The sequence below is a fragment of the Odontomachus brunneus genome, unplaced genomic scaffold, assembly GCF_010583005.1.
Source record: "Odontomachus brunneus isolate Ranch 3 - 2012 unplaced genomic scaffold, Obru_v1 Obru_scaffold_018, whole genome shotgun sequence".
NCBI classification, from domain to species: Eukaryota; Metazoa; Arthropoda; class Insecta; order Hymenoptera; family Formicidae; genus Odontomachus; species Odontomachus brunneus.
In genome coordinates this window covers 17,125-37,583 of record NW_022639468.1, presented here as the reverse complement: position 1 = coordinate 37,583, position 20,459 = coordinate 17,125, and the positions used below count along the sequence as shown (strand labels likewise).

At 32.1% G+C, this 20,459-nt stretch overlaps 1 protein-coding gene across 2 annotated transcripts; it reads left to right on the top strand.

Moving 5' to 3' along the window:
- Positions 1-10,974: 10,974 nt before the first annotated feature.
- Positions 10,975-15,587, top strand: LOC116841819 (juvenile hormone acid O-methyltransferase-like). Of its 2 annotated transcripts, none has more exons than XM_032810215.1 (7): positions 10,975-11,084; positions 11,992-12,120; positions 13,750-13,952; positions 14,064-14,235; positions 14,672-14,804; positions 14,877-15,024; positions 15,206-15,587. In XM_032810215.1, exons 3-7 carry the CDS (start codon positions 13,766-13,768, stop codon positions 15,388-15,390), a joined length of 825 nt encoding a protein of 274 aa, XP_032666106.1. In that variant the 5' UTR covers positions 10,975-11,084; positions 11,992-12,120; positions 13,750-13,765; the 3' UTR covers positions 15,391-15,587. The 2 variants fall into 2 exon arrangements, with proteins under 2 accessions (XP_032666106.1, XP_032666105.1); XM_032810214.1 differs by having other exon boundaries at positions 11,992-12,131.
- Positions 15,588-20,459: the final 4,872 nt, after the last annotated feature.

The window sequence follows — 20,459 nt, the reverse complement described above, 5'->3', positions numbered from 1 at the left end:
ATATATATATATATATATATATATATATATATATATATATATATATATATATATGAATCTATATATATATATATATATAACGTAATGTTCTGATATTTTTATTTTATGTTAGTTATTAATTGTTTCGACAGCTATGATATCATCTTTTGTATCATTATTTTTGAAAAACATACAACCTACTTGAATAATTCAAAGATGAGTTTATTATGAAATATACGAAAATACTATTTGACCGTGTAAAACTGTATAATGATAATAATAATGATAAAATGTCAACATTGGATCTACATAAAATATTGGTAATTTATGCACAAAAGAACAATGAATGACGCCATTGAATATATATGAACATTAGATCTACGTGAAAAATCGGCTTTTATATTTTTGTTTCTTGTGATTTTAAAACATTATTATTATATGTTCATAAGAAGAATGAAGTTTCATAAGAAACGTAAAATTATTATATGTTGATAAGATGTGCAAACAATACTAAGAATGAAACTAAATTAAAAGATATAATCGGAAAATATTTGCATTAAAAAGAATATTAGATATCATGAAACTTTTTATAAAACATTTTTTATATATAAAAAATGATGGAAAACGGATGTTAAAAACACGTCCATGTATAAACTGTGCATCGTTATTCAATTCTGTAAATATTTATTAAAATTTCAGTTGCAATCGTTCATATATTACCATCCTTATCTTGATTCAATGTATATCGTCAGATTCATATATTTCCGATTCAGAAACGTTATCTTCTACTTCTGAAACGCTCTTATTATCACTGTTAGAAGTGTACAATATTGCTTCTAATTCCGAATACACACATGTTTTTAGACTCAGAATTTTGAATACTTCTGCAGATACACTTCATTTAGGAGCAAATGATAATTTGCCAATCCTAGGTTTGTTCTTTTATAATGCCTCATTAATTACTCGAATTGACAACTTTAGTTGTACTAGTGACAGATCCAATCCTGTATAACTCGATGACTCAGAAAGATAAGACGTCAAACAAGTTAATTTTTCTAGAAATGTGATATGTTCATACACGTTCAAAGTTTAGATAAAAAAAAATCTATATAAATTTACTATTTTGATTATATATAGAGGACTATTTATTTAGGTCAATATGACTCGAAAACATCAAATATAACAAATATAATTTTCAAAAATTAATAAAAATATTTAGAAATTCAGAAAATTAATAAAAATATTTAGAAATTCAGAAAATTAATAAAAATATTTAGAAATTCAGTTAGATACGTGAAGTATGCTAAAAATAAATAGAGGTCAAGGCATGCCAAATCGAATTATTCCAAAAATAATATTCTCGACTTTCGGGTCAAATAGAACCGTGGCAAGGTTAAACATTCAACGCAACGCATAAGAATGAGCTCATAGGTCACTTCCGCAATATCCAGTACATAACAGTGTTCGTATACAAAACAAACAATAACTTTGATAAAGATTAAGCGAAACCAGAGTTGGAGAGATCGATAGCAAATATAGGGCCGTCGAGATAAATCCAGAAAGGCACCATGTAAATAAAATAAAAATACAGTAAATTAAAATACGGGAAAAAATCAATATATGTAATGTGGTATAAAATATCAACGAATATAAAAGAATAAAATATAAAAGAATGAAATTATTCAAAGTAGCCTCCTACGACCTTCTCGAGCCTGGACCCGAACCTACTGGCTTACTGGCTGTAGGTGTACTTAATTTTCTCCTTGCCCAGATGTGTCATCACCTCCATGATGGAGGACTTCAGAACAACCTTGGTGTTGTGATACTTTGCATTAACCTTTGCCTCGACTACGCCTACGTCATAGTCGAGGGGGTTGCAATCGCCACTGGAAGGAGGCCATAAATCGGGGGACAGTGGTAAGACAAATTGTAAAACCAGGTCTGGGTTTTCTTTGCCTTGTGAGTCGGTACCGAATCCTGCTGGAACACATATTCCCTTCCAGCAGCTATCTCGTCCACCCAGGGCTTCACAATTGTCTCTAGCATGTTGATGTAGCCGTCGGTGTTCACCTTTAAACCTTTTTCAAAGAAATAGAGTACCATGACGTCATCAGGTCGCTTTCTGTATGTTGCCTAGTCAGCAGTAATCTCCTCCTTGAATTTGACATTATTTAAACTTGAATTCTTCTTAAACTTCTTAGCTATGGCATAAACTTGCGTCTTTTTGTAGTCAAACCATGCGATTATTTCCGTGGGCAATTTGCCGGTGCGAAACGATTTAAGTATCGCCGCCTTCCGCTCATATTCTCGGCTCATCGCTGGTTGTTAATTGTTCGATGATTGTCTCTTAAATGATCTTGTCAACGTGCCAAACACGCGATATGCATTCAAAATTGGCACTGACGTTGTCGCTATAAGTAAACAAGTCAAATTATCGGATTTTTCTCGACGGCCTTGTAGAAATGGAATAAGATTAAGCACTCGGAAATCTTTCGATAATTGATATGTAATCTCTATGTAGATTCAAAATATCTCCCTGTAAATTTAAACCATTTTTTTTCGAGTAATGTAAAACATTACTCCTAGTATTATTTTTTTGTACAATTTTGATAAGGTATAATTTAAAGAGAGCAAGAATATTTAAATTTACCAACATATAATAATACTGTTCTCTTTCAAAATCGTATGTGTGAAAAACGAGATTTAAAACTATTATTTGCATTGCTGTATATATTAGATAAGATGTTACGTTTATATTACATCTTGTTGAACTTGTGTCTTAAAATGTTATTTTTTTTTAACTCTACGAACATTAATTAAAAGGTTAAAAGCTCTTGAGACGTAATTAAAACAAACAGAGAATAAGATAAATAAGCCGCCGATTGTAAAGGCGAAATTCACAATTTAATAAAAGCCAATGTAATACATTAATTTATATTAAAAAATTATATTACAAAATTTATATTACAAAATTATTAAACCACAAAAAGTTAATTTGGGAAAGAATGCACCAAGTGGTATAGTTTACAAAATTTTATGCTAGAATTGCGATGCTACTTATGTGCCGATAAAAAATTTCATGATATTTAATACCGTCAGACATTCTGTATAAAATATTTGTCTATACCTCACATAATATCAAAGCTATTTGTTTATTACCAATTTTATTGAATTATTTTCGAAAGATCGTTTTAATTCCTAAATATATAGATAAATACGTATAAAAAAATAAGTATCTTTTACTTTTTCTGTTCTACAACATATTTAAAATACAATAGAATCGGTGAGAAATAGTTCCAATAGTTCTCTCGTAACAATGAATTTGCGTATAGTTTTAAAATGATTATTATTATAGAATGATCTTTTGATTTCTTTCCAAGTGAATTTTTATCGATTTATTGACTTTGTACAAACTCATATCACTTATTTTGTTTTTTAATAAAAAAACTATTCTTGAAAATAATAAAAATTCACAATTAAAGATTCAAAGCAACGTATAAAAATGAGTTCATCGGTTCACCAATTCCGTAATATCCAGTACATTAAAGTATCTGCAGCATTGTGAAATATTAACATTTCAAGACACAAATTCTACACAACGTAAACGAATACGTTAAAATACTCGTAAATACCATAAAAGAAATAAGTTAAATTAAGAAAATATGATTTCTTCGGAAAAGATGAACATACCATTATTTAAAAAAAAAACAAAAAATTATAAAACTTAAGATACTTGCTTTCAACCAATTTTAATGAATCATTTACGTAAATTTGACTTCTCACCAGGCTTTTAATCTAAGTTTAGTTAGTGACACATTATCTAATACATACAGTGCAAATAATACGATTTCTGTATTTCGTTTCTTAAAAAATGCTTGAAAATGATTTTGTAAAACAATAGTGTTATTATATACCAATAAATTTAACATACCATCCTCTTTAAATTTTGCTTTTACAAAATGTTTAAAATACTCGTAAATACCATAAAAGAAATAAGTTAAATTAAGAAAATATGATTTCTTCGGAAAAGATGAACATACCATTATTTAAAAAAAAAACAAAAAATTATAAAACTTAAGATACTTGCTTTCAACCAATTTTAATGAATCATTTACGTAAATTTGACTTCTCACCAGGCTTTTAATCTAAGTTTAGTTAGTGACACATTATCTAATACATACAGTGCAAATAATACGATTTCTGTATTTCGTTTCTTAAAAAATGCTTGAAAATGATTTTGTAAAACAATAGTGTTATTATATACCAATAAATTTAACATACCATCCTCTTTAAATTTTGCTTTTACAAAATGTTTAAAATACTCGTAAATACCATAAAAGAAATAAGTTAAATTAAGAAAATATGATTTCTTCGGAAAAGATGAACATACCATTATTTAAAAAAAAAACAAAAAATTATAAAACTTAAGATACTTGCTTTCAACCAATTTTAATGAATCATTTACGTAAATTTGACTTCTCACCAGGCTTTTAATCTAAGTTTAGTTCCCATAGATTACAAAGATCACTGTGTGTATCTAAAATAAAAGGAAAAGAATAATCTAAGATACTTTTCGTATCAGTATTTCCAGATGCCAAGTCCGGTAGAAGCCGTGTTTTCTCGACCACGACGCCAACGAGGCACTCTTTCCGGAGGCACAACGTAGAGAGCACAAAGCCCCGAGTACACAGTACGCAACTTACGCACATAAGTCCTTGAAAATTACTAATTTTTAATTAAGAATACAAAGCCGTGTATACAATTAAATTCTACTAATTATTATACGTAACATTAAGCATTTATAAGTATTTGTACTACGCAAAATTAACATATTTTGTTGCAAAATTTTAATATTATGTGATATAAACATGAGTAACAATCTAATACGTACAGCACTAGCGCTGTACGTATTAGATTGTTACTCATGTTTATATCACATAATATTAAAATTTTGCAACAAAATATGTTAATTTTGCGCAGTACAAATACTTATAAATAGTAGGATCACCATTCATCTTTGATTATAAAACTTGGAAATACATCTAAAAGATATCATTTACCTATTTGAGAACAAACTATTTCTAAAAATATCAAGCCACACACGCTTATTCAGGCTTTGTCTTAAATACTTCGAAATTCTATAAAATAACGTTAAAAATTATAAAAAATGCTACAAATCACCTTATTTTCTCTTATTAACGATAAATCTAAATTTATTATACACAAAAATTCTTGAATTATTACAATGAGATTTTCGATGATTCGTACGTTTTTGAAATTCTGGGTGTAATGTACCCGTAGACTGAAAAATTATAAATTTCCATTCGACCTTCGGACCCTAACCCTGCTACGATGAGGAATTAGTAGTGGGGATATCAAACTTCTTTACCACCTACTCCAATTCCTCACCTTTACGATTTGGGAATACCAGCGCTGTTATATATAGCATAGATTTATAATCCAATGCAGTTTAATAAATCGGTTGAGTAGAGTTTTACTTCTCACCAGGTTTGTAATTTATATTCAGTTTCTATAGATTATAAAAGTCACTATAGGTATCTAAAGTAAAAGTAAAGTAATAATTTGAGATTTTTTTTCGAACCAGTGTCTTCAAGTAAATATGACAAGTGCGATGGAATACGTTGAAGTGAATAACGTGTCACATTCTTGTATACAACATTCGCGAATTTGAAGAACTAATACATGTATCAGGAAAGTGATAGATGGCGGTTGCGGTTCCGGTGAAATGCAACGTGTGAAATATGAACACGTGATCGTATTCAGAAATGTATTTTTCAAGCAGATATTTGAATATCTAGGACTTCGAACTTGAATCGTTGTTCGCCGTCGTATAATTTCTTAGCATGTCTGATCATGTCCTCCGAGATATCAATATCTTTATATAAAAGAAAATAATACATTGCATAAATATAATATATATTCATGAAAATTATCGTAATTTAATTATCGTAATTTAATTTAATTATAATTGAAAATTATCATAATTTAATTATCGTAATTTTATATAAAAATACTAATATGATCAGACATGCTAAAAAATTATGACAACGAACAACGACTCAAGTTCGTCCTCAAATCCTAGATATTCAAACTAAACATCTGCCTGAAAAATACGTTTCTGAATACGATCGAGTGTTCACATTTCATACGTTGCATTGGTGTGATGATATACTACGGTAAGAAAGATATTTGAACGAATAGAGACTGATTTTAATTTATAAGTGTTTTCTCTGAAGGAGAGTAGATTCAGGAGAGAACCTACTCTTAATCCTATCCGTCGCATGGGATCTTTAAGAGAATATTATATCCAAAATAGTCTTTTCTTATATTTTACATGAACCCAAAAACCTAATTATATAAACAAAGAAAATATTTAAATTCTCAACATAAAAGATATAAAATAATTTTTTATATTGAAGTCTCTCGAGATCCCATGCGTCGACTCGTGTTCGAAAAGTAGCACGACGACTGTGGGGTTAAACGTAGCTTTCTTTAATTATTTTAATGTGTCCGATGCAAATAAATTCTTTCGACATTTCCGCGATACATGAAATATCGACGTAATTTTATTTTATTTTTTAGAGAGGGAGTTGCCGGTACTCCTCGCCGATGTGCCTCTTCGCATATGGGCGCAGCTGATTTTTCAACGCGACGGAGCTCCTGCGCGGTAAGTACACGAAATATCAGTACACTTTTTTCAGTAAGTATACGATATATTAGACGCGCGTTATCCTGATAAGTGGATGGGTCGTAGTGGTCCAATTACTTGGCCGGCACGATCGCCAGAGTTAAACGTATTAGATTTTTTTGTATGGAGTCATATAAAAAATTTAGTCGAGCATCGATATAATAGTAGAGAAAACGAAGTATGTGAAACTATTGTTGCGGCCTTCGGTATTTGATGTTCGGTAATTGATATTGTATTTGGATTAACTGGTTTGTATGAACACGTACGTTCTTTTTTACTAAGCGAATTGTTGCACATACGATACGGTGAAGAAGTTGTCGAAATTCGTTGGATTAAGGAAGTACTGTCGAGGAAGACGATGATAATCGTCTTCAGGAGGCGCCAAAGAGGAAGGCGGCTGGACTCAGGAGGCGCCGACGGGGAAGGCGGCAGTAGCCGCTGGACTTAGGAGGTAATTATTTATTTTTAGGGGACTCATCTTCGATATATATTATGAAGGACACTTTCCTAAATAACTTTCAGAAGGTTTTAGCCGTCGCTCGTTGTTTATTAAAAAGTTATAAAAAAAAAGTTGCATAAAATGAATGTAATTTTTGGACAGCGTATATACAAAAACATCGAATTTGTAAGCTAGGAAGATACCTGCTGCACACACACATTGCACGCCAGCAAGCGCACTCGCCCGCCCGACAGGTAGATGCGCTTATTATATATACGCTTACTGGCGAGTAGTGTATATGTGTGTGTATGTGTGTGTGTGTGTGTGTGTGTGTGTGTGTGTGTGTGTGTGTGTGTGTGTGTGTGTGTGTGTGTGTGTGTGTGTGTGTGTGTGTGTGTGCGCGCGCTTATGCGTATGCAACTGAACGTAACACATTGTTGCAAGTAACATAACATAACCTAACCTAATCTAAACTAACTTAAATTGTTATATTATGTCACTCGCAACAATGTGTTACGTTCAGTTGCATACGCACACACCACACCCACACCCACACTTACACCCACACACAAACAAACACACACACACACACACACACACACATTGCTCGACAGCAAGCGCGCTCGCCAAAAAACTAACCCTACCCAACGTATTTATTAACAATGTATGTACACGCATGCAGATGACCAGTGTGTGTGTGTGTGTGTGTATGTGCGTGCGTGCGTGCGTGCGTGTGTGCGTGTGCAGCAGGTATCTTCCTAGCTTACAAATTCGATGTTTTTTATATACGGTGTCCAAACATTACATTCATTTTATGCAACTTTTTTTATAATTTTTTAATAAACAAGCGACGGCTAAAACCTTCATAAAGTTACTCAAGAGAGTGACCTCTATTATATATGTCAAAGTCATTGGGGGTGAGTCTGCTAAACTAAATAATTACCTTTATTTGATTGCTTTATTTGATAATAGAACTTTTTTAATAAGGAGAGAAAGGTATCTCGGATACTGGTATTTAAAACTTCGTCTCTACCGTTTCCTGACAGTGTTTTTCGAACAGTACTATTACGCCGGAAATGGCGCATCGTGCAACGCGCAATACTGTTCGAAGAGCCGAACTCTGTATACAGCAGAGAGGACGACACTTCGAGCAATTTTTAATTAAATAATAAAAGTGGATTAGGCTTACTGGGGATACCACTATAAAAAAAACGCACCATGCTATCTACCGCTAGGTGGTGAGGAAATGATAGCGCTTTATCATTTTTTTGCTATGTGAACCCGGAAAGTCACGTGAACCTTTCACGGAGGACAATAATTTTTCGGCGTGCGGCCGCGTGCTACGTGTCGCTTGTTACTCCGCCTCGAAATCAGCTGTTTACTCATTGTTGCTAAATGGTAAGCCATTTCTTTCACACACAGGGCCTGTCCTACCGCTTCTCGTCCGCTGATTCGTTTATACATTTTAATTAATTACGGAATAAATATTGAGAAAATTTCAAAATGGTATATAACTTTTACGATTATTTTGACCTATTCTACCCGTACACGGCGTTTACTCAATCAGTTACCGGATATCCTCTCTATATCTCTTACTTTAAAATAAATTGATATTATATAATCAATATTATCTCTTTCATACTGAAGTCACTATTTTCCTGTTAAATTCAATAATTATGTTAATTAAAAATTCTTTCAACGATTCGATTCGGATGAAATTTCATCGATTCGATTTGAATTTAAAATTAAAATCTGAGATTCGATTCAATTCGACATAAAAAATCTTTGATTCGCACGTGTCTACATTACATTAGATGCTGTCAAATAATCTCTGTGTGTGTACATTATATAGTACATATACACACACGAGGTCTGTCCCAAAAGTATCCGATCTCTGCGTATATCTTTGTCCTTGGGCATCTTATTGAAAACAGGTATTCAGTATTTAGGGTGGAGTATTTAGGGTACTTTTAAGAGTATCCCCAAGTGGCACGACTCAATAGCTGTTCAGTCGGCAACGGTATGCAGTTATATCAGCGTCGAAAACTCCGTGCGTCGCATTTCATAATGACTGAACGAATCGAGTAGAGAATTTGTATTAAATTTTGTCAAAAACTTGGCCACACATGTTCCGAGACAATCGATATGATCCATAAAGTTTATGGTAATGACTCTATAAGTAATACACAAATAAAAGAATGATTTAGACGGTTTAAAGCCATGTGTCTCAGTGGACAGTGATCCTCGTTCCGGCAGACTTTCAACGTCGAAAACAGCGGAAAACGTGTGCGATCCGCAATCAACAAAAATCGTCGTTTAATTGTGCGAGAGTTAGAAGAGAACCTTGAGATCCCAAAAACTTGTTTCTCGAATATTGACTGAAGATCTGGGAATGATTAGCGTGATTGCAAAATCACTCATTGTAAATTCGTTCCACGTGTGTTTACGGAAGGTCAAAAGAATTCTCGAGTAGAAATTGCCCAAGACATCCCGCAATTCATCAACAAAGATCCTGAGTTGCTTAAAATGGTTATTACTGGCGATGAAACATGGGTTTATGGCTACGATCTTGAAACAAAAGCACAATCTTCGCAATGGGCGACGAGAGAAGAGCCTCAACTCAAGAAAGCGCGTCAAAATCGAAACAACGTAAAGGCAATGCTCACTGTTTTCTTCGACCAGGAAGGTATTATACACCACGAATATGCTCCATAAGGTCGCACAATAAACAAGGAATATTACTTGGAAGTTCTTAAACGATTGCGTGACGCAGTAAAAAGGAAACGTGGGATTCCGCATTTGTGGAAAAGTGGGAACTGGCTGCTGCACCATAATAACGCATCTGCTTATTCATTTCACCTGATTTAGGAGTTTTTGACTAAACACGGCATTGTCCAACTTCGTCAACCTCCGTACAGTCCAGATATAGCCCCGTGTGACTTTTGGTTATTTTCTAAGTTGAAATATCCGTTGAAAAAAAAAATTTGACGATGTTGAGGAAATAAAGCGAAATGCGATGAGGAAGCTGTTGGCTATCACAAAAAGACGACTTCCAGGACTGCTTTCGCAAGTGGATGCACCGTTGGCAGAAGATTATTGCTTTCGAAAGGAAATTATTTTGATGGCGACGTTATTCATATCACTCCGGAATAGCTCTTTCTCATGATACAGGCAAAGGATACTTTTGGAATAGACCTCGTATATTATAGCTTTATATTATTAATTATTTCAACAGCTCTGATATTGTCTTTCGTTACTCAATTTTTGAAGAACATACCGCATGGCCAAATGGAACAATTTAAAGATGATTTTATCCGGGAATATACGGGAAGAAGATTTTTCCATAAACGGATGTGTAATCAAAGTGAAAGAATTTCGTCAGATCTGCTTGAAATATTAATAGCTTATGCGAAAAAGGATGATGTAACGTGTGAAATATTAGTATATTCAAACCGTAAGACATTGTCAATGATTGTACGTCGGAATAATACATATTTATACTCATATTTTACCATTGTAATTATTGCTCGATAAACGTGAATAATAACCTAACACGTACAATGCTGGTGTGAATAGTAAGATTTTTACATGCCGTTTTCCATACATGCGACTTTAATTCTGACGTAGTAACTGTACAGGCCATTAGATGAATTTGCATAGCTGTATATAGCACAAAACCGTCTCAACCAATGAGCATATTATACGAATCAATATGCTACTCTATGCTAAATAGTCCAGATAGTTTTATGCTATGTATATGCGGTATATGCAAATCTGTCTGAATATGTCCTATGACTTTCAAACGTATATACGTAGTTCCTAGCGCTTCCCTTTCCCTCCCCCCTCTCGCTCCCCTACCAACTGCGATCGTCAACGTATATATATATTCCTCTATCAGATAGTTAGCCTCGAGTTCACATCAGTGGCGACCGAGCTGTTCTAACCGAATTGTTCGAAGTAAGTGAACAACTTTGTTTGAAAACCTACTATGTCTTTGAAGCATTTGATATTAGTTTTACGTAAATTCTTATACGTCTTAGATTCGTATGATATTATTTAAACAGTACTTCATTATGTTTAAATCTAAAGATTTCTGCTTTTTTTTGCGTACATTTATCTGAAGTTATATGTATGAATTTTATCCTCTCTAAAAGAAGGCATGTAAGAGATTTGATTGTTGCCGCTTTTCCGCGATGCTGATTGGTTTTCTCGCTTAGCTCACTTCATATGGGCTGCGGCTTACTTCATGTCGTTTGCGTCTGTCAAATAGCTGTCATCGCATTGGTTAGGTCACGAAAAAAAAAAAATACAGAAGAGATATGTCTCTCCCTGTCTCTCCCTGTCTTTCCCTCCCTCTCCTGTCTCTGCCTGTGTCTCCCTGTCTCTCCCTGCTTTTCTTGTCTCTCCCTATCTCTCCCTGTCTCTCCCTATCTCTTCTTGTTTTTTTAATTTTATGTTTTATGATGTCGGTAAGTAGGAAAAGCAAAGAATAGTTCATACATGCTTTTCTCTGCTTTAATCAAAAGCATAAACTGTTATAAAGCAGAAAATTGTTCATACATGCTTTTCTTTGCTTTAATAAAAAGCATAAACTCTGTTATAAAACAGAGAATAGTTCATGTATGACGAGAACGTCGTAATCGTGTGTACAGTTAGATCTAAATTTTAATCCGTATAAAAAAGTAATTATTAAGTTTTATAAGATAGTGTATATGATTAAGGCAGAGAAAAGCATACATGAATTCTGCTTTATTCTCTGCTTTATAACAGAGTTTATGTTTTGGTTAAAGCAGAGAAAAGCATGTATAAACATAAAATTAAAAAAACAAGAAAACAAAAAGTGAGCGACAATTTTCATTTTCAGAAATCAATTCTACGCATAAAAATATACAAATTTAGAAAGTTTGAAAAAATCCATGATAAGGGCGTTATACTGCATATTTGCCAAAGAAAGGGCAGACAAAAAGAGAATATTATTTAAGCAAAAATAAGGGTAAGAATAAGGTAATTATAAAGATAATTTAAAAGGTAATTATAAAGATAATTTAAAAGGTAATTTAAAAGGTAATTGTAAAGGTAATTTAAAAGGTAATTGTAATGATAAGATGGTAAATAGCGCGCGCCTGTAATGTTCTAGTAAGTTAAAAATGAATGATTTGGATTGATAAAGTCCAATCGCAGTGATAAAGCTTGAAGACTGACAGGGTCTTATGTTTATGCTAAGAAAATTTTTTTACAGAACTTTATTTTCATTCATTTTTTAATTTAAAGTTTGTGTTTATTTTAGTCTCATGTTTTTTTATGTAGCAAAGTTTTTTTCTTTTTATTAAGACGATCTTATCAATAATTTTTTTAGACTAAGATTTAAATTTGATTGATAATATATAAATTAAAATTTATAATATATTAATTTTAATTTTTTATTAATACAATTATGTATATGATATTACATATTATTGTAATAATTCAATAGTAACCAATAAATTCTGTGATATTACACATTATTGTATGTCTCGACAAAATGTAATATATATATATATATATATAAACAATAAAAATTAAAAAATTTAAACTATATATTAAAATTATGTTAAAGTAAACAGAAAAAGAGTACAATGATTACGTCTTACGATAAATGTGATTTGATAACTTTTAAATTTTGATAACTTTTCAATTTTTTATCATGTACGTCTGAAAGAAAAAAAAATACTAATAAAGTAATACTAGCAGTAAAACTAAATTAAAAAATATAACAACTTCAGGAAATGTGGATATAGTGAAAGAATATTAAATATCATAAAAATTTTATATAAAATATTTTTTATTCCACGTAATATAAAAGATATTTATTTATTACCAATTTTACTAAATTATTTTCGAGAGATTGTCTTAACCCGTGAATATGTCGATATTTATATATAAAAAAATAAGTGTCTTACTTTTTCTGTTTTACAATATTTATCTGTATTACATTTTTAAAGTTGAATAGAATTAGTGAGAGACAGTTTCAATAGTTTCCTTGTGACAATAAATTTACATATAGTTTTGTACAGAATGATTCTTTTACCAAGTGAGTTTTTATCAATTTATTGACTCTGCACAAACTCATGTCACTTATTTCGTTCCTTAATTTTATACAGCCTATCATTCTTTGCATTATTACTATATTTCAAGTAAAAGAGTGAATAAAGTGATTATTCGCAAATTGTAAAGATAATATTCACTGCGTACTAAGACTAATCTGCACTTAAAGAAAAATATAGTATTTCGGCTTACTTTAACTATGTTTTTTTGTTCTGATTTGATCTTGTTGTTTTGATTTTAATCAGAAAAATAATTAGAAGAACTATCTTTCTAATAACACTTTCTAATAACACTTACTAAAACAATGGTTTTTCTAATTATTTTTATGGTTAAAATCACAAAAGCGTATAGTTGACGCCAAAGGCAACTAATTTTTCTCTCAGTATGACGGTTATTGTATATGTTGAAGTTTTGCCGTATTATTATACACGAATTTTATGTCGCAGAAATGCATTTACTTGGTTTCTATTATATATAAACGTAACATTAAGAGTATATGTAGAATATAAGATAATACTTTAAAACATTTCTTGTATAGATATTTGCAACTTAATATGACAGACTTGAAAGAACACTACCAATCTAACGACGCGTCGCATTCTACGATACAGTTCATAATAAACGAGTTCGAAGAAGAATTACAAAATATGTCTGGAAAGTGTACAGACATCGGTTGTGGCCACGGAGATCAAACAAGAAATAATCTTTTGCCAGCTCTTAATCCGAAAGCAGTAATAACTGGTAACAAATCGCGAAAAGTAACAAATCACGAAAATATATATGTATATATAGTGCATAAATGACATATAATATTAATTATTTTTTAACGCATGGATTGTATTTTATGTGAAGGTGTGGATCTTTCGGAGGACATGATTAAACATGCGATACAAGCACACAGTGATGAGAAGCGAATAGAATTCTACATATTGGACATCGAAATTAAAAATTTACCTGAGAAATACATTTCTAAATATGATCATGTATTCTCATTTTATAGTTTGCATTGGTGCAATGATATTCGGTAAAAAATATATTTAAACGAATACAAATAAATAGATAAATATATTTAAATAAATATAGAATAATTTTCATTACTCTTATGAGCATTGCCAAGTCTATAAAATAAATATTTCAGAGAAGTTTAGTTAAATAATGTATGCAATTTTGTTTTAAATATTTTTACGTGACTAATATTCATAAATATTTCTTGACCTATTTCAGAAGTGACAAAATAGTGGTAAACAGCTTCACACATAACTACGGGAAAAATATATATTTTAATCAATATCTATATTTTAGTAAATTTTTAAGATATTTAAGATATTTATAAAAAATATATATATTAAGAAACTTTATATGTTTATATAAATTACCCCAAGTTATTTTAACAAATATACTAATATCTTACTACTAACTAATATTTTAAACTAATTACATTTACTTCTTTTCTTTAATAGGCAAGCGTTTGAGAATATATATCGTTTACTTCGACCTAGCGGAACTATGTTTGCAATACTAATTCAAACTCACGATATACTTGAGATTTTACTTGATATGTCGAAAGATATCCGTTATTCACCGTACATGAAGGTATATATTATTGGTTTCTTTATCAATTGCCAATCGGTTATTATTTGTTAAATATTTTTAATGCACTTACAGGATAAAGAGAAATTTATTCCGCCATTTTATAATTCAATTTATCCTGAAAAAGAGCTAAAAACATTACTTAAAAATATAGGATTTAAAGTTCATCATTGCAGTCTTCGAGAAAGAACTTACTCCATTCAAATAGCACAAAAACTTCCACGTATGTATTTTTAAAATATGTATGTAGCTATTATATATATATATATATATATATATATATATATATATATATCTTATATTTGTATTAGTTATATATAATTTATAATATCAATATTTTGCATATGAGTTAATATGTATAAATTATGCTTTTATACTGACTATTAATTATTTTTTTTCGACAGACAAAATAATGGCTTTTGCCCAAATATTTATGGAAAACATGCCTTGCGATTTAAAGGAACAATTCAAAGATGAGTTTATACAGGAACATGAAAGAAGAAGATTGTACTATAAACAACTGCATAACCAAGAAGAAAGAATTGTATCAGATCTACACGAAATATTGGTAGTTTACGCAAAAAAATAACGATGAAGAACGATATTGAAGTTACGTGAATGTTGGAATTGCGCATCATCGATCTTACAATTATTAAAACTATACACTAATTTTAGAGTCATAATTTTTAATCTATTTTATTAAGATAATACTATAATTAAGGGATTACTATTATGGGTTCTGATTTTGTATTCAACTTGGAAAATATATTAATATAAAATGCCAAACTGGGGGATTATGGTAATACCAAATATCCGAAATCCGCAATTCCCAAATGTGACATTTTATAAAAAGATCAACAAACATCAACAATATCAAAAGATGTTTTATCAATTCTGATCAAGAAAATTACAAAAGCGATCAATATTAGGTTGAGGGTCTCTTGTGAGTTAACGTGATAGTTTGTATTAGAATAATCCGATGTGTTCTCATCACAATGAAATTCTGTATTAAAAGAATTAAACTCACAAGAGACACTCAATCTATTCTTGATCGCTTTTGTAATTTTCTTGATCAGAATCGATAAAACAAATGGAACGCAAAGACAAATGAAATTCAAGATAATAATTTATCTTGCATTCCACTTGTCTTTTGCTCCTAACGTTTTATTCCTAACCTCAGTTATCTATCCTCAGTTATCAATTTCTATTATAGAGCTTAAGAGGATGCTGGAGTGAGCGACGAACTTGATAAGCGCGATAATGTAGAGCGATTATCAAAAGAAAACATTATTATCATTTACCGACGATATCGAATTTATATACACATAGGCCAGTATTCATATGGCCGATTTTATATTTAAGATCATCTTAAGTACTGTTTTAAGATATCATGAACCAATCACAGAGCCGTATTCGCATCTTAAGACATTACTTAAGACGGTCTTGAAATAAGATTCGACTATGAATACCAGCCATAGATATTTATGGAATAAATACGATCGTCAAATAGGCGCTAACATGATACCGCTATCATCTTTTCATAGATGTTATGCAAGCGTGTGTGTTACGTTGTCATTTCAATTTTCTTACACATAGACGTTACGTAAATGTGAATACCACGTTGCCGATATTCACATTTTCTCCAAAATAGGCTCTTGCTACTTTTCTGATGAATTTTTCAAACCGCTTGTGTACTGGATGTATCAAAGAAAGAGTTTTTAGAGTGTTGTAGGCGCAAGCGTAGTTTGCGAATAATTTTTTGAAAAATACGTTACCTATTATTTGAGTTTTCAATATAATTAGCAACGGTAATTTAAGATTTTATATCATTTTCATTTCATATTGATCAATGTTACACTTTATTTTCGCACGTAATTTTATCATATAAATTAGAGTAGTCAGTACGTTATAATTTTTGAAAAATGAAATCAGTGTCACGATAGCAATAGTTCCCATCGTTTTCATCCTTGAGGCAAGAATACCTTATTTCATTTATGCATGTACTTTTACTATACAAAAGCATTTTTAATTTGGTCAAGTCAACACAAAATAAAATTTGTTGGGAAATGTTGTTAACGTGATATCGAATACCTTTGCAAAACTATTGTCTCATGCTGATTCGACAAAATTAAAAAATCTTTTGCACGATGAAAGTACGGGCGAAAATAAAGCAGAGTATCCCACAATATGAGACGAAAACGATAAAGAACAGTTACTATCACGACACCGAATCTTTTTGCAAAGTTTACTTCTTTCTACCTGCGTCGAATTAAAAACCTTTTTGCATGGTGAAAGTACATGCGAAAATGAAGCAGAGCATCTCTCAATATGAGACAAAAATGATAAGAAACAGTTACTCTATCACGACATCGAATCTTTCTGTAAAGACTACTTCTTTCTATCACCGTCGAATGAAAAACCCTTTTGCATGGTGAAAGTACGTGCGAAAATGAAGCGGAGCATCGCTCAATATGAGACAAAAAGAAACAGTTACTATCACAACATCGAATTTTTCTGCAAAGACTACTTCTTTCTACCTCCGTCGAATAAAAACCCTTTTGCATGGTGAAAGTATATGCGAAAATGAAGCGGAGCATCGCAAGTGATCCGAGAGACGATGTAAAGCGAAATAGTCAAACTTCACGTCATTTTCGAAAATACATCTTTGCGAACGCGAAAATTATTTTTAAAAACTACAAGATATTATCACAGAATGTGCTCTAGATGCTAACACTATATGACTTAAATAACCTACAGTAACATTACTGATTTTCATGGCCAATGCGCGATAATCCGAGATTCATACGACGCTAAGTTGGATCTAACGTTATGAACGCGACTTTGGGCTGTTGAAAAATAAGAAATTATTTTCAAGATTCTGGGCGTGTTACTGAGAGAGTAGAGTAACATTAAGGCACATTGTCACCCAAGAGACGATGCAGAGCGAAATACGCACACTTCCCGTCATTTTCGAAAATACATCTTTGCAAACGCGAAAATTTCTTTAAAAATGTACGACGATTTCTTTACGACGATTTCTTTACGATTTGTTCGTCTTTGTTCAGTTATTATCGTCGTTGCGATAAACAGTTGCGTGGGCTTTGAGAAAACTATATATATTGTATATATACACACACATACACTCTGAATATTCGGATGCTGTGAAAAGTGCGATAAAAGTGCCATCTTGAAAAATATCCGTAAATTAATTTTTCGCTCTACTTTATCATAGTTGTCGGAAAACCGCATGTAATCATACATTTTTCTGCAAACTTTTCGTATCTTTTTTGGCATCGAAACTAAATTCTGAAAGTATAGTAATCTTTGAAATTTTCCTGATTGAAGCATCCACAGTATCGGTATGTACAACCTGCAGAATGTTTGCATTAAACAAATATTGTACTAACTGAGAGCTCAAAATTTAAACATATTTTTTTCGTTTTCAACACATATTGAGCTGCTCCAATTTATTTTTTAATGTACTGTTGTTATCTAAAAGCGTTTGTAATTCTGTGCAAGCAACAAGACGTAAATTTTGCAGAAAGAAGTCAATGTTATGTCGGTAAAGTTTTCATGTCCGGCATCCCCTTAATATCTATGGTTAAATGCCTTATTTCCTTATGGTTGCTTGTTAGATTTGGACTCATATTAACTCTATTTTTGAACCTATACTTCTGTTTTCTTATATTTCTATATAACAATTAAAATAAATATCTAAGAGTAAGGATAAAAGATCAACTGATCTTTATTCTCGATAATGTAATCTTTGTTAAAACCGCGTTCTCTCAATCAATAGCAGGCTTGTCATAAAAAAAAAAAAAAACACGATATTTCTTCATTGGATATTTCGCGTAAAGGGACCTCATTGAATACGAGGACTCGCGGAGAACACTGAGCATAATAAACTTTTATTCGTAAACTCTCCGACGAGTCACTCGTAAAACAGTAATTTCCGCACCTTAAGAGACCATTTTTTTCCACGAAGTTGTAAGAGTATTTAGCATTTGCATCCAGCGGCACACCGCGCGTATTCCTGCGCGTTTTCTTTTGTTTGCTAGAGTTTACAGAGGTATGTGCTATCGACATATTTCTCTACTCGGTGATAAATTATGTTACATGGACAGCTGTATAAATCTATACAGTATCCCGACACGTGCTTTATGCGACTCGTTTTATGAAAATATTTTTCACTATTTCTCTAGATACAATATGAACGGCTATCGCAATATTGTTTAATCCTTTGTACCCTGTTCTATTTCCTTTTTACTCATTCGCAAAATAAAAATTTCAATACGAAAATATGTAAAAATAAAGAGAAAAAATTGCTCTTATTTTAAATATAATTATGTAGAATATTTTTCTTGAGAAATATTCAACTAATTTCGATTTTCACTAATATATTAATATTTCATATTTATTTTAATTTACAGCTATGTTAAAAAATTATAACTATTGTCTGCAATTATTGTTTTACACTCTCTCATAAAGTAACCCACATAATTCGTTATATTTTGCGAATTGCGAACACCTATGAGGAGTAAAAGTTAGAAAAAAACGCGACACTATTACCTACACTTGGTTGTGAATCAAAAGAGGCATATTTCTCGTTTTAGAACAATTCGAAGTCGCTGCTGCGCCAAAATGCCACTGCGGGAAAGAATCTACCATACTCCGCGGCGATATTTCAGGTCCACTAATTTACGGTTGGCACGAGCGTTCGCGTCACGCCGATGTAACATCGATTGGGGGAAGAAATTTACGATGGCAATTAGCGCGGCAATGTCTTGCAAGCAGTTAGCTGATTTTTATTAGCCATTATCGTGCTTCCCCTTCCTTTCATCCTCTACAACGCGGTCCGCGGGCCTCCCCTTCGCGGCGGCCGAATTTTTACTGCCGATGGTGTCCACGTATTACGTCCTACCGCTTTTACGACGGCGCGTGTACGCAGGACGTTGTTCTTCCACGCGAAAAAAAAGGAGATATCTGCGGTGACGCGCGGGGCGAAACAATTAGTCGTAAATGTTCTTGGAACGTTGTATTACAGGGATGGCGCGGCGGCTTTTATCGCTGATGCATCGTTTCGTCTTGATGGCCCCGTGCGACGCACGTGGCTACTCTCATTTCGCGCAAGAAAGAAAATTACGAGTGTACTGAAATGACGCGTGAACAGGGCCCGCATGTGCAACGACAACCGGCCCAAGTAGCAGTGACCGCGATGGCACAGACGTAATCCGACAAATGTTCGCGCCGTAATTTGTTTCTTAATGTTTTATAACGGTTGGTATTGTGTCACGAATGCCGATCACCACGAACCAGCGAATATGATGATGTACTTCATGCATCGCGCGAGTTACGAATTCAGATGTTGAACTCACGAGCTTCTGTTAATTAGTTACCTATAAAAAAATTGCAAGACACATCTCGGAAGTTTGAAAAATATATAAAATTTGTATCAATTCTTGCGCGCACATTTTTTCAAATTTGTTCTTTATCCATCAACGCGCATGGCATAACGTAAATTTTGAAATTTATATAACACCATATATAACACATAAGAAACAATATTTCATTCTTAAGTCGTAAAACTTTGTTTCTCTATCGAAGATTTCCCAAAAACTATACATCCTAGAACAAGAAGATTCGGGCGGGACGAAATTT